Source organism: Camellia sinensis, chromosome 3, assembly GCF_055761805.1.
Source record: "Camellia sinensis isolate YWXY chromosome 3, ASM5576180v1, whole genome shotgun sequence".
Taxonomy (NCBI): domain Eukaryota; kingdom Viridiplantae; phylum Streptophyta; class Magnoliopsida; order Ericales; family Theaceae; genus Camellia; species Camellia sinensis.
The window spans coordinates 78,204,487-78,220,000 of record NC_138963.1 but is presented as its reverse complement, the minus strand read 5'-3'; the positions used below and the strand labels follow the sequence as shown (position 1 = coordinate 78,220,000).

General features: G+C 35.5%; 2 protein-coding genes and 1 pseudogene across 3 annotated transcripts in view; 2 read left to right on the top strand and 1 right to left on the bottom strand.

The window, feature by feature from the left end:
• The window catches only part of LOC145822627 (chromatin structure-remodeling complex protein BSH pseudogene), a 736-nt pseudogene extending 155 nt beyond the window's left edge, over positions 1 to 581 (top strand).
• The window catches only part of LOC114303452 (Thioesterase/thiol ester dehydrase-isomerase superfamily protein), a 26,742-nt gene extending 23,157 nt beyond the window's left edge, over positions 1 to 3,585 (top strand). Inside the window, exons 3-6 of one of the 2 annotated variants that reach the window (XM_028248581.2) lie at positions 1,373 to 1,506; positions 1,758 to 2,243; positions 2,963 to 3,091; positions 3,236 to 3,585. In XM_028248581.2, the coding sequence (XP_028104382.2) occupies positions 1,373 to 1,506; positions 1,758 to 2,243; positions 2,963 to 3,091; positions 3,236 to 3,403 (917 nt within the window). In that variant the 3' untranslated portion in view covers positions 3,404 to 3,585. The remainder of the gene's footprint in view (positions 1 to 1,372; positions 1,507 to 1,757; positions 2,244 to 2,962; positions 3,092 to 3,235) is intronic. The other variant, XM_028248582.2, reaches the window with a different exon arrangement.
• Positions 3,586 to 6,409: 2,824 nt separating this feature from the next.
• LOC114303463 (formin-like protein 1) lies at positions 6,410 to 11,408 on the bottom strand. Its single transcript, XM_028248591.2, has 4 exons — positions 9,119 to 11,408; positions 8,825 to 9,024; positions 8,162 to 8,406; positions 6,410 to 7,548 (listed from the first exon to the last, which is right to left on the bottom strand). Exons 1-4 carry the CDS (start codon positions 11,350 to 11,352, stop codon positions 6,754 to 6,756), a joined length of 3,474 nt encoding a protein of 1,157 aa, XP_028104392.2. The 5' UTR covers positions 11,353 to 11,408; the 3' UTR covers positions 6,410 to 6,753.
• Positions 11,409 to 15,514: the final 4,106 nt, after the last annotated feature.

The window sequence follows — 15,514 nt, the reverse complement described above, 5'->3', positions numbered from 1 at the left end:
TACCTGGAACCCTTCTGATCCAGATTCAGAGGTGGTAGTATTTGCAAGGAGGACAGTTAAAGACTTAAAGCTTCCTCCAGCATTTGTTACACAGATTGCTAATAAAGGACCAGTTTTTGTGGGACTTGAACAACTTTGAGAGTGATCCAGAAGAATTTGCAAGAACCTTCTGCAGAGATTTGGGTATTGAAGACCCTGAAGTCGGACCTGCAATTGCTGTTGCAATTAGGGAACAACTATATGAGATTGCAATCCAAAGTGTAGCTTCAACAAGGGAAACTAGAATAAACAAGAAGGGTCGCAGAGGGGCTGAACAATTCTCAGCCAGTAAGGCAGGTGGAACTGCAGTAGACTTGATGAAGTTATTTGGTAACAAATCCAGTGCCATTCGGAAGAGAAGGGAATGGGATGTCTATGAACCCATTGTTGATATTCTGTCGAATGAGGAAGTAGATGCCCTTGAAGCAAGAGAAGAGAGACCCAGCTAGAAAGAGATGAGAGTGGTTGATCTTTGTATGTAGAGAAGTCGCCTCTGGTGGCGGCGAACTGGAAGCTATATGTATTGATAGAGATGACAGCGGAATAGGTTGAGGTCTGGCGGGCGGCTAAGGTGAGGTTGCCACCCGCCGGTGAAGCGAAAATACTAAGTTCTAAACTTGCTCTGATACCATGTAGAAATATAATGTAAAGAGAAATAGAGAATTGTATAGATATTGATTGTATTATTAATTGATTGTCAATTTATGTTTACAATGAGTCCTATATATAGAAGATTAGAGGAGGTAGGTATGTAGTAGGTGGAGTAGGTGAAGTGGGTGGAGTAGGTGTAGTGGTAGGTTTTGGTAGTAGGTGGAGTGGGTGGAGTAGGTGTAGTGGTAGGTTTTGGTAGGTTTTTTTAACACAAGCCTTAGTCAAAATTTGTCAAACTGTGATTTGCGAGCCGGGAAGTTTCCCTTATCAGCAAACTCGGTGACTAAGCATAGGATCTCTAGGGTCTTATGGCTTGGTGGCTAGGGTTGAGGGTTCATGAAGGTGTCTCTCCCTTGAGGGAATTGCATCCTAACTGGTCTTAGAGAGAGATCTCCACAACAAGAAAAATTCAGACATATTCAATTAGTTATAGAGGCTTTAGTTTCCGTTTCCAAACATTTCTGTATGTTTCTAAATTTTTTGTCCTTTCACTTATGTATGTTTCCAAAATTTTTTTGTAATATTTATGTTTGTACGTTAACTGAGACAACACCTTTAAATGAAATTTTGACTATAAGGTCTTTACCTCCATGCATGCAATGTAACAGCAACCAACCACCTTCTCCGGCAAACTTAGAAGTTCTATTCTCTCTCACTCTCTCTCTCTCTCTCTCTCTCTCAGGCTGCCTCAGCTCTCTCCCCTTCTCCCTCTGTTGGTCTCGTGCCTGCTTGCCTATCATAACTTCCAAGAGGGCTCCACAACGATCCCACTCATCACCAACTGCCCACATTGACTTCATATTTGAGTCAATCTTGGTTAGAAACTGTGTCTCATCAGTTGTATCATATTGCCTTTTTCTTTTTCACATTTTTTTAATCATATTTCCCATCCTTTTGAAAGCCTGCTAATATTATCTCTTTAGGAACTATGTTGTATGAATCATCACAAGTTTATGATAACAATATGTAGATCATTTCTCTCAACAAAATTTCGTCAATTGTAGGGCTATTGCCATTAAGTTAAATTCGGGACTGCTATAATTCATTACCTTGAGTCATTCATATAGGAAATTTGTTTTGCAGAAGAGAGCTCTGACGCTTTGGAATCCATAGCTCTTACAGCCAACTTTATATTTGTTGCCCGTGACTCTAAGACAGGGAAAGCTGCTCCAGTGAACCGACTCTCTCCTGAAACTGAACAAGAAAAGTTGCTGTATGAAGAAGCAGAAGCAAGGAAACTGAAAAAAAGGAAGAGAGGTGATGACAGGAAGGAGATTGAGAATGGGGAAGTAGATAGGCTTAAATCTTTATTGGCTGAGGGACGCATTTTCTGTGACATGCCGGCCTTGGCAGATAGAAACACCATCCTTCTTAGGGATACACGCCTTGAGAACTCTTTGATCTGCCATCCACAGCAAAGAAACATCCATGGTCGGATCTTTGGAGGGTTTTTGATGCACCGGGCATTTGAATTGGCTTTCTCAACAGCTTATGTTTTCGCTGGCATGATGCCTTGCTTTCTAGAAGTTGATCATGTTGATTTCTTGAAACCTGTAAGTATAAACCTCATATCTTTCTTTTTTTGGATGTAGTTCTTTCAAATGGAAGGCCTAAAACTTTCTAAACCTTTAAACGGGAAAAGTAGTGTCACCACTTATGAAGCACGGATACTTCTAAAAGGGAATTGTATCTGTATCAGTATTCAATATGTTATTCCATCTATTTTTTTTTTTAGATAGTCTTCTATCGTACCCGTATCAAATACCTACTCTTCAAATAGTTGCGGATATATATATGAATACTTGATGTTAATTTTGAGAAGTATTGGATACTTTTCAAACATTATAGATCATGTATCCAAACTATTATGAAATTAATATTGTAATAGTTTTGCATAGTATTAAACTATAATTGTTAGAATAAATAAATAAATAAATAATCGATTTTTAGAAGAAACTAGCAAGATTAAAGTAATACTCTGCTTTTTTAGATTTTATCAAATTAACATATCCATTGAAAAAAAATAACTTGATTATTGACTCTTAAACTAATATTTAATTCCTAAATAATGGTTTGTCATTATTCTTTGAACTCATGTATAATGCAATACTAAAAATTTTAATTAATTTTTCATTGTATCCTAGTCATACCCATTGTTGTCAAATTGCGAATCACTTTGTTAAAATAGCTATAATTGTCATAAGATATATAGGGTACTCTCTACATTTAAAGCATTTATAGGAATAAAATTCCATATTTCTTGGTTGGACAGGTGGATGTTGGAGATCTCTTGCGCTTAACATCATGTGTCTTGTACACTGAACTTGAGACCACCGATCAGCCTCTGATTAATGTTGAGGTCGTCGCCCATGTTACAAGGCCTGAGCTCCGGTCTAGTGAGGTATGTTCCACTAATAGTGTTCCATCTTTACTTTGGGAGGTCATACTATTTTAGGAACTTATAATACCCAAAAAATGTTAAATGTCATAAGTTGAAAATTTTCATTGCATAACCTCTATCTTTGTTGGTGCACGCTTGGAGTAGGTGTCAAATACATTCTACTTCTCATTCACGGTCCACCCAGAGGTAAATGCCATGAAGAATGAATTTAGGATTCGGAAGGTGGTTCCAGCTACAGAGGAGGAAGCACGAAGGGTTCTGGAGCGCATGGATGCTGAGTCGTTGCAGTTAACCAAAAATATCAACAAATAAAGCATCGTATCCCTTCTATTGGGTTTAAAGGTATTTGATGGTCACAAAACAATGTAGTTGGTAAATATTGTTGTTCCTTTTGACTTGATCAATTGTACAAGTGGATTACTGTTCTTATATTGTGGAGTTAAAAAGTTTCAGAGATCTATTAAGCGGTATTCTCCTCTTAATTTTGACTATTACATCATGTTTTCAGAAGCAGCTCCAAATTTATGATGGTGGTTTCATTGGTTTGACACTGTTGAAACTGAATTGATGAGTAGTTTGTCTTCCCCACCACTCCATCGATCATTTTCGGGACCCTCTTCTCCGGTCACAATTAGTGTCAACCTGTTAAATGGCCCTGCATTGTGCTTCTGATTACAAGAAGTTTGTTCTGGTGTTGCCATAAACTCATGGGTCTATTTTCTACATTTTTAGAGGAATTGAAGCACAGCAAATTTTCTTTTTCTTTTCCTTTTCCTTTTTTGTCGTCTTGTTATGATCACAACAAAGATAGCCCTCTCCTTACCCATGACACTTGCTACCTAGAAAAAAAGGCAGAATTCGATACCGAAAATGATCACCATGCAACTTTACTAATTGAGCTAGCTAGCCACTTTTGGAACTGAAACAGATAATATCGTGCAAGATTAATGGTGTATTTGGATCTTAAATTTTTTAACTTTTTCCCTTTTTTAAATTCTCTCGACTAAGCTAAGTTCCAAACAAAGTATAAATGTTTGTGGTGCAAAAATTATGTACAAGCATGTGATTAATGTCAAATATTATTCTAACTCCAGTCTAAACCCTTCTTCTAGTGAAAGTGTTTTTTAACTTTGTTCTTTTATCATTTTCACTTTCTTTATGGGAAGAATCTTATGCCTTTTCTATGTTAGAGTGAGAGTATTCTCTCTCACCTTCCTTCCATCATATTGTGCCCCTTATGCTTCTATCATTTCAAAACCAAATGGTCAATAAAAGTAAAAGGCAACCATTATTATTATTATTATTATTATTATTATTATTATGGCCCCTAAAAAATCTATCATTTTTGTAGCAGCGTAATAGCCTTTCATATATTCTTATGATTACTGATTTGGTAGTTTGATAATTTGCCGTCCATGTTACTGATACAAATCATGTACCTTAAAATGATATAATGAATGTTTCACCCTTTCATGACAATTTAAGGGTAAAAACACAAAGAAAAGCTTACCAAGAGCATATTTTTAGGTGGAAAGAAAGCTTTATTCACCATCAACCACCATAAACCTCACACATTTTCACTAAGATTGTGCCTGTTTGCAAAGCATATGACGCAAAAATAATTTAAATAGATAAAAACTTAATAATTGAAAAGTTAAGGGAGGAATATTTTTAACTTCTACTTATTAGCTTTCAGCTTATAAGAATCTCACCAAGCAAGTAGGCCTGGCCCTAAGATTTCCGAAGCCCAAACCGATAATCAACTAATAAATATCATTAGATCATTTGGGGCCCTTTACATTTTTTTTTTATTCAACAAATTTTTTTTTGAAGGTCAAGGACAAAAGATTTGTGTCAAAATTACAAAAAATATTTAGCATTACATTACAACAACTAATAAGTATCACTTGATCCTCACTCTTCTTGCATTTTTAGAAGCAAATAAATGAATCATACTTGCTCTGAATTTTTTAGAAATTTGTTAGTACTTTGTTGTGTCACTTCTCTCAAATTTTTGAGAAAATTGAATTAAGAGTTAGGGTTAGGGATTAGATTAGGAGAGAGAATGGGCATTTTAATTTTTTAATGGATCAATTTATTTTAAGTTAGTTTGGGCCTTCTTTATTTTTATTTTTTTGAACTTAAAACATACCTAATATATTACACTAAACTATAATAGGAGGGAGCCCTTTTTTGGGTCTATTTTGAGGGGCCTTAAGCCATGGCTTGGTGAGCCTATGTCTAGGGCCGACCCTGCAAGCAGGCCCTTGGTTGTTGTAACCCATATCGCGATATCAAGTGGTTGGCCAAGGGTTTTTGTCTCCAAAATCTGTTTTCGTGTTTACAATATACTCTTAACTAAACAATGTAGTGAGAATCTTGAAACACAAATATTTCAATGCATGGTCGTACAACTAGTAATACATAGGATTTTAAGAAGGCCAAATTTCACTTAATCTTCCCTTATGACTTACTCCATATATGCAGTTTACTGTCCTGTCATCTAATAACTAGAAAACTCTCATATGATTTGTTGACTAAAGTATACACCGTCAAACATTCCATCCAAACTAATAACCAGTGTGAAACACATGTCAATCAAAATTAATAACTAGTGTGAAACATGTCAATAATAAAAAAGTATATGCTCATTTCTAAATATCCAGAGATAAACCACACATAGAATAAACGCAGGAGTTAAAAGTGAATTTTGCATCTCAAAAAAATAGTGCAAATTGTCCATACAGTTTGTACAATAAAGTTACTTACGTACAAGGACAATTTAATCTTTTTACTTGAGCTGTTAATGGATTTGAAATTATAATTTAAGCCTCGTTTGGCAAGTGATTTTTTTAGCAAAAAACTAAAAAGTCACTAAAAAAATCAAAAAGCCAACAAACCATACCAAAAAATCAAAGATTTCATTTTCTCTCTACTTTTTGTACATCTTTTCATAAAAAGTTAAAAAGTCTGTTCCGCAACGAGACCTTAGTTAAAAAACCACAAGGAATTTATTTGTAAATGACAGGTGCTATGAGCACGTGAACCAACTGCAAAGGGTAAAATGAAATTTATCCTTTCAAAAATAGAAAATCCAGTGCCAAATTGGATCAACTCTGAAAGATACCTTACTCTGCATCTGTATGTGCTTTGTTATTTTCAGTGCTAGTGTAGAACATTAACACTGATTAACAGAATTGAACGTGTTTCATGATAAATCTGATAGTAGCATCTTTGCCAGATATTTAGAAGTGGGAAAGCATATGAAAACAAAAAGGAAATTAAAGAACAGGAAGAGCATCACAAATTCTCACCATATACCAAGAATCTATATATATGTATGCATTAATCTGATATGCTTTTTTACAGGTGAAACCAAACACACCATCTATCCCTGGCCTGACTCTCTTATTCTTCCCAACTAAACCTTTGTATATATATATATATATATATCTATAAGATTATTAAACAATTTCCAAAATCTTTTACATGGATCTATATAAAAACAGAAACAAAAAAACAAAAAACAAAAATTACAGATCTAAAAGCTGCCAGCCCACCATCTCATATAAGCTCTCCTCTTTACCCAGCCAATCCATGGATGATTACAGTCAATTTGGCTTCAAAGCAACAAAAATGTCACTTGATATGAGAAACAAGCACTAAGAAGATGAGCTTTCATCATCAGAGGAACTACATGGCCGCCTTCCTGGGAATCCACTCGTAACTGACTGCAACATTGGATTCACTGGAACCGGGAATTTGTGGGCAGAACTGACGATAGTTCGCTCATTGATCATCCCAACTTCCTTGCAAACCCGATCAAGAATTGTCAAGAAATCCCTCACCACCATGAAAATTCTAAACGGGTGAGCTTCTTCCTTGGCCGAGTTTCCATGGAAGTACTCAGTTATCTCCTTCACTAGTGAAAGCGCAACGCTCTCTTGGGCTTGAATCCTTATAATCTCTTCCTCTGCCATTTTCGTGAACCGGTTCATTGACTCTGCAAATTTTTCCTCTGACCCCGTGGCTTGAATTAATCTTACAACCTCTGCAATGTTCCCAATTCCTTTAAAAAGCTTCCTTACATCATTGCTAAGCACGTCTGAGTCCATGGCAGCGGATTTTTTGACACTTGTGAGCTCCGAACTGAGACCAGAAACAACTTGTAGGCCGAGCTTCCTACACTTGGCATCGTCATTGATGGGCTTTGGTGGACATTCGTTGCCACCAGAAAGACGAGCTCCTTCGCTTCTTATTATTTCCTGTACAACGAAATGTAAGAGTGTGGTTTTTCCATCAGCAGCCTTGACGTCAACAAGCTTGAGGAGAGTGTCGAGCTTGAAGGCATGGGCATCGCCACGGTTTGTTCCGACATTCATGCGGTTCCCAGTCTTCAACACAGCTTCTAGAAGCTTCAAAAACATCCTGCTGTTCCTCAGTTCTTCACAGGCGACCTGTAAAATTAATTAAAAACTTTTAATTGAATAGAAACTTGGACTAAAAATTCTACAGAGGGAAACAACTCAACAACTTTGCTTCACCAAGCAACGAAACATAAGCTTTCTGCAAGAGACAGAACACACACGCATTAGGCAGACTTGTAGAGAACACACGAGGAGATCTAGAGATACGTTAATTCCCAACAAGGTGTAAATATTATCTTCATATCAATATCCACTTGATAATGACACCACCAATGGACCTACTTGGTTGCCGAAACATTCACTTTGTGAACCAGGAAACTCAAGATATGATAGTATCAACAAACAAACAAAAAAATTGTGAACAAAAAATGCATGGCAAGAAAATTTTGAGGAGCGGATGATTTAACTAGCAAGGACAGAACTTTAAGCACCCAAGATAAATGTAAAAAACAGTAATGGTGGCTAAAAACTAATGTTGAAGTAATTGATTCAAAAAATTAAGGACGAAAAGTTGTGGATGAAAGATGAATGGGCAAAGTATATTTTCTGCCAAATGTCAACTTTCAACAATTCCCAAGCATCCTAAGTAAATGTAGATAGAGTAACAACAGCTAAAAAGCTAGTGTTTAAGTGATTGATTTACCTCCAGAGTATCAAATGACTTTTTGAGGTATTCGACCTCCGACTCAAAATTAGATATGTAGAGCATTGCGTCCACTCTTCTAAATGCATAAGGAATATCAAGCACTGCCTTGAGAAATCTCTCGGCAGGTCCAAGTTTCAATGGTGAATCATCTTTGTAGTCTCTCAGCCTATATTCCTCATCCTTGGTTGGAGCCATCTTCAATAAACTTTCAAGAAGATCGGTTCCAAGAGCTTCCGCACTCCCTATATACAGGCGCAAAAATATTCCACTTAGCAAAACATGTTAATTGCAAACAGTTAAATATACATAAAATTGCTATTAACAGATAACGAGTCCATGAGAGTTCATACACAATAATTCTACGGAGACAGAATCAATCATGAAAAATAATGGTGGTTATACATTAGATGGTGACGTCAGCCACCAAAGAGGTTGCTCCATTTACACAATAATTCTACGGCCATATAACCAATCACAGAAAATACAGGCAGAGCAATGTAAGTGGAGCAACCTCTTTAATGATGTTCTGTGATTGGTTATGTGATCGATTTTGCATCTATAGATACATTGGTATGTACAGTGTACATAGTAATGAAGTATTTGCAGAAAAAAGAGAGAAATGCGGCAAGATAGAACTAAAAACAGAGAAAGAGAAGGTACCTTCTAAAAGAGCTTCACAAACTTCTTCAATGGTTACATTCAGTGCCCTTAGTGAAATTGCAATGTTTTGCGCCTTCTTCGGATCAAGCACCCGATTCTCCTGCATTGGTGAGGGAAGAATGGGGCGTCGAGTTGGTTCCTTAGGATTCGAGTTTGATGCATTCACAATAAACAATGATTCAATCATCTCCTCATTCAATCTGCAACCAAAAACCCAAATTCCAAACAATTGAAAAATAGAAACAAAAATAGCAAAAACAAAACTACTGATCAAGATTAAACTCGTGATCATACTTGAAGGAGCTTGATTTTATCTGATCCCAAACCATCTCACGATCAGAGCTTGCTCTAACTTTATCCCAGTGCAATGGCTTCAACTTGGGTTTCGGAGTTTCCTCATTCTTCTCTGCATTTTCTGAACTAGAAGGCAATTCAATCGGAGATATCAATGTTGGACTAGGACTAGGAATAACAACAGGTCTTGAAGGAGTTACTAGAACGGGTGGTTTCACAATTGGCTGGCAAATTGGAGGAGAAACTGGACTTTCCCAATGTCGTGGCGGCGGCGGCGGAGGTGGTGGCGGTGGTGCAACAGACACCGGCACGGAGTTCTGAAATGTTTCCGGATATGGGTTGGAAACATCTGATATTCTAGCTGGCGAATCTTGGGTTTTCTCCGAAGATCTTTCCGGGGAGGGCAACGAAGACAGTGATGGGGATCTAGAATTCTTCTTGTAAGCCAACTGATTCAAAATGGTAGTGGTAGTTTCAGATTTTTGATTGGAAACATTGGATATTCTGGGTGATGAATCTGGGATTTTCTCCAGACGTCTTTCTGGTGAGGAAAATGAAGACAGTGATGGGGATCTAGAATTCTTCTTATAATCCAATTGCTTCAAAGGCTCAGCGTTTCGATTCGAAACATTGGATATTCTGGGTGATGAATCTTGGATTTGATCCAGAGATCTTTCTGGTGAAGACAGTGATGATGGTGATTGAGAACTCTTCTCATCAGCCAATTTGTACGAAACAAAGTAGGTAATTCTCGCCGGAGACTCAACATTTGATATTCTCGGTGATGAATCTATGCTTTTCTCCGAAACTCTTTCCGGCGAAGACGAAGAAGGCGGTGACGGTGACGGTGACGGTGACGGAGAACTCTTCAGATTAGCCAATTGGGTCGTAAAAGGCAACGGCGGCGGCGGCGGTGGCGGTGGTGGTGGTGGTGGCGGTGGCGGTGGCGGAGGAGGAGCAGCCGGAACCGCCATTAATTCCGGCGATATGGGCTTTCTTGGACTTAAACTTGGAGAAATACTAATCGATGCTGATCGAGTCGGCGAACCAGAATTGGATGATGAATACAGAGACGAACTCGATTCTTCACTACTCCTGGCATCGAAATTCTCCGCCGCTGTTACAGCGGCGAATGTTCTTCTGGATGCCGATCCGGTGTCGATGGAGCTCTCATGGCCGCCAGAAGACCCTCTCGGAGAGTAAAACTCTTCATCTTCAGAACCCACATCTGCATTTTCATAATTCCGCCGGAAACTCTGCTGTCCAAGCGGCGGCAATGGGTGGAGCTCCGGCGAGTCCAATTTCCTCAAATTTGTGTCTCCGCCGCCACCACCACCAACACCACTTCTTGGAGCAACATTAGCATCGACTCCGCCATGAGAATTGACTATATTGCCGAGATAGAGAAACTCGGAGCTAGTCGGAGGCGATCTTCTTGGCCTTGGAAGCCCATTGGGTTGACACACTCCGACACTGCTATCCGATCTATGCGTCTTGCTATCGCTGAAGCTCCGCCGTCTACGGCGGCGAATGTAGAGGAATGAGGCAATGGCGGTGAGGGAGACGGCGGAGAGGAAGAGAGCGACGGCGACGGCGACGAGTTTGGAAGAGACGGGTTTGGGTTTGGAGGGTTGGGGGAGGATGAGGGAGGAGATGTTGGCGGGGAAGGAGGCGAAGGAGGGGGGAGACGGCGGAGACGGCGGTGACGGTCCGGTGGGTACGGATGGGAAAAAAGGCTGTTGGTTAGGGGTAGTAGTGGAAAATGGGTATTTAGTAGGGGTTTGGGGTTGAGGAGATGGTGGCTGAGTTGGGGATTTTGATTCTTGTGGGAAGAAGGGTTGGTGGAGTGCACGGCGGTTGTGGGTGGCAATGGCGGTGGCGGTGGATAAGAGGAGGAGGAGGAGGAGGAAGAAGGTGGGCATTGTGATGTTGGGATTTAGAGAGAGAGAGAGAGAGAGAGTGAGTGAGTGAGTGTGGACTACATGTAGTAGCAGTGGTGGGTGGGTAGTTTGCTTTGTGGGACTGTTTTCACACATGTCAGAGAGAGAGAGAGTTTGCACTTTCACAAGACAAGAAGCACACAAGAGTGTAAAAGGTTGAAACTTGATGCTGAAAAACAATTTGAGAGAGAGAAAGAATAGATTAGGGAAATTACATATAGATGGAAGAAAGTAAAAAAAATCACCAATATATGACGTGGTGTAAATAACACTCACATTTCTACGTCCTTTCATACATTTACATTTCTATGTATTTATAATTTTTTATCCATTCTCCTACATGCAGATATAGATTAAGGCTTCGTTTGGGAAGCCATGGTTTGGGCTTTTTTGACTATTTTAGCCACAAAAAATAAAATAGGTTATTTTAGTCATAACAAACAAAACATCACATCCAATCCATAATCATTACATTCTTCTCTCACAAAAAAACTCAAAAAAGCCAAAAAGTCAAAAAACCCTTCCCAAACCAAGCTTTTAAGCCCAGGCTAAAATAGCCAAAAAAACCAAAAAACCAAAAAACCAACCCACTTCCCAAACGGAGGCTAAGGAATACTAGGAGTACTAGTAGTAATGGTAAGATTTTTTGAAGGGGACTATAGAAAAGTGGAGTTTACAGCTAAGATGGAATCTTTTGCTGTTGGGGGTAGTGTGGGTGGTTGTTGATTCATATATTCATATTCATCCAGTCAAAATGCATGTCATACAGTATTTTTCTTTCCTTTTTTTTTTTTTTTTTTTCTTTTGTTTTTTTTTTTAACATAAAGCCAAACAGTAATCAATTAAGGGGGTAAATTTTCTCCACCAACTGGACCCATTCCTTTTTATCTTTCTTTTGGGTTTGGTTATGGTGTGCAACTTACACCTTACACCTTATACCTTAAACTTACACCTTACACTTACATCTTTTGTAAAAAATTAAACCTTACACTTACATATTTTTTGAGGTTGCACACCATATGCAACCCACTTACACCTTACACTTACACCTTACACTTACACCTTATACTTATACTTACACCTTACACTTACACTTTTTGTGTAAGTGGCACATGGTGTGCACTTGCACACTTAAGAAAACTCCCTTTCTTTTTTAGGGTCCTAATTTTTTTTGGCTTTCTACTCAATAATTGTCTCATGCCTATTATAATAGACATAAAAAATAGAGGTTTTTTTTTGTCAATGGGATTCATTCCCTACCCCCCTAATGTAACCTTGTTTAACCACTATAATCTTGTTATAGAATTTTAAAAGGTGACCAATCAGTAGTAAAAGTTCAAAAAAAAGTAAATTTGAAAGTTGTTCTGTTTTGTTCATTGTTTGTTTGTAGACGTTGATGTGCACTATATAAACAAGATGGAAATAAAAAATAATAATAATAAATTTAATATTATTTTATATGATCATGCTAAAGTATGAATATTTTTGTAATAATATAAAGAAGGTGGATCAGAATTATCATCCTCTCCACCGAATCCAATTAGGATTTCTGTTTTCAACCTAAATTTGACTCTACCTTGCTAAAAAGTCTCCAAACTCATTTCATTATGCTCCGTTTGATTATTGTGGAATTGTATTTTAAAAGTTTGGCCATGAGGGTCTTCACCTAAAGATGGTACGATGTAGCCTGATCATATAGTCAAAGGTGCTACATGCCACAACGTGAAGTCTTAACCGTTGTTAAATCCGATCAAAATATAATTCCTAACTTGCGTAATTCTAGAGGTATAAGGAAACCATTTAAATCCCATCACACTATGTAAGTCTTAGCTTATGTAAGTCTAGAGGGATGAGGAAACCATTTAAGTTTTTGTTTATGATGTGGATTAGTTTTTTAACTTTTTAATTATTTTAACTTGAGTTTTTTTAGTTCGTTTTGGATAGATTTTTTAGTTTTTTTGAATATTGTGCGAAAAAAAATGAAATGATTATGATTTGGATGTAACATTTTGTCTTATTAACTTTTTAACCTATTTTGTCACTATTTTAGCCCAAAAAATTTATGTCTTAAGTTCGGTAAAAAATGCCTTTGGGGATAATTCAATTCGGAGAGAAACTCTAGATAAAAAATATTTTTCAGTCAAGTATTTATCTATCTATATATTATTATAATTATAAAACATTGTCATCTTATTAAGATTGAAAGTTGTAATTCTTTTTTTTCATTTTTTAAATTTTGTTTAATTTTTGTTAACATGTGTCACAATATGATTGGTTTATAAATTAATTTTATATTTGTAAAATAAAATTTAAATTTAGATTTTTTTTTTTAAATGAGATTCATATTTATTCCTTAATTTATGCATCCTTTATTGAATTATAAAATAAAATTTTAAATTTAAATTATGTTACTACAATTAAAATGAGACTAATATTCACATCTATCATAATATTATTGATCTAAACATAATATGTTATTAAACACACGTGTTAAAATTATTAATTACTATTAAAGTTTATATTTTTATTTTTCATCATTTTTTGTTTTAAATTTATAAATTTTTGCATATCCTTCTAAGACCATCTCCAACGATGAATCAAAGTTGATATCAGATTCAAATTTTGATGAAAAAGGCACTTTTTTATGCTCCAACCGTTGCACCAGATTGATATCAAAATGAGATTTCAGCAAAAAAAGCATCAAACTGAGAACGAGACACAGATTTTACCAAATCACTGTTACTGACCGTTGAAAGAGGTACACCGGTCAACCAACCGGTCAACCAGTAAAAGATTCAAACAGTTCAGGAAAAAAAGTTCAAACCGTAAAAAAAAAAAAAAAAAAAAAATTTGCCTAACTGGTCGACCACCCGGTCGTCCCGAAAAAAGTTCAGAAAGTTCAAAAAAAAATTCAAACAATTCGCACAAAAAAAAAAAAAAAAAATTTGCCTAACCGGTCAACCGGCCGGTCGACCACCCGGTTGTCCCGGGATAGATTTGGTGAAAGGTGAACCGTTGGAGTGAGTGGTATCAAAGTTGGTGAAATGGGTCATTTTTTACTCAGATTTGGTGAAAAATTTGAGTCACCGTTGGAGATGCTCTAAGTCATGAAGACTTGAACAATAAATTTTTTTTTATACAAATATATATATATTTAACAAAAAACAAAAACATTAAGAAAATGAATGATTTTTTTAACACTTGCCAAACATGATGGATTCTGTTAAATTTTTTTTTTATCTCAATTGTCAATTAAACATTAAAATAAAAAATTTTGCCTTAAACAATTAAAAAATGACTTTTGCTAAAATCAAATAAAAATAAACATTATTTTTCTATTAAAAGTGATGGATGGTGAAACTTATTTTTATATATATAATAAAAAAAATAAGAGTTAAACGTGATAATTTATTATTTTAACAATGTTGGGTCCCATGTCATTGAGCGTATAACAAATCAAGAATTGACATATATGATATTACATCATTGTAGGTATAATTATGAGTCTTAAATATTTTTCTTATCGATCATCTAGACTTTTTTTGCATTTGCGAAACATGGTGGATCCTATTAATTATATATATATTTTTAATCTCAATTGTCAATTAAACAAATTTAAATAAAAAATAAATTTATTTTTTGCTCAAATGATTGAAAGGTGACTTTTGCTAAAACAAATAGAAATAAATGTTATTTTTCTATTAAATTGTAATGATTTGTGAAATATCTTTTTCTTATTAAAAAAATGAGAGTTATTGGTGATAATTTATTGATCATCTAGAATTAATTTGGGATCAAATGTGAATACAATGTTAAATTTTCTTCTTATTTTTTTTTTAATCCAAATACTTTTATTTTGTAAGAAATTTAATTTTGTTCTATTTAAATGTTTTATTGCAATTTTTAAAAATAAAATAATTTCTAAAAAATCATATTTTAATTATTTTATGCCATTATAAAATGTATGTTTTTTTTAATATTAACTTATTCAATGATCCCTTTCCAAAAGGTGCATTTTTTATTTTAAAAAAAAATCAAAAATAATTCTGTTGGAATATTGTTTTTGCTTTTGTTCATTAATATTAATTTTTTAATAAATCTTATTTATTATTAAAAAATAAATTAGTAAATAATTTTATATATTTATACATAAAATTTTTTTTTGTTTGCCCAGATTATTTAGTGTCTCTACTTACTTCACTGAATTAAAAATTATATTACTCAATCTTTAAAAAATTCCAAGCTTGAATCAAGCTACTTGGACTGAATTTGCCCAAGTTTATAACTCTAGTAAGAGGTTGAAAGTTATATGATTGGAACTGTGACAAATTAAAAATTGATATATAAATTATAATAAAATTGTGAAACTTAAATTATAAGTTTCAATCTTTTTTTGTTTTCATAATTTAAATAAAAAATCTAACTATTTATATTACTTTTATATAAAAATATTTTA

Bases quoted from the DNA above. Each gene is read 5' to 3' on its own strand.
- LOC114303463 (XM_028248591.2), bottom strand. From the start codon at position 11,352: ATGAAAGGACGTAGAAATGTGAGTGTTATTTACACCACGTCATATATT. The intron at 9,025-9,118 runs GTATGATCACGA...TTTTGGTTGCAG, and splicing joins ATAAAATCAAGCTCCTTCAA to ATTGAATGAGGAGATGATTG. The intron at 8,407-8,824 runs GTACCTTCTCTT...GCCTGTATATAG, and splicing joins TTGTGAAGCTCTTTTAGAAG to GGAGTGCGGAAGCTCTTGGA.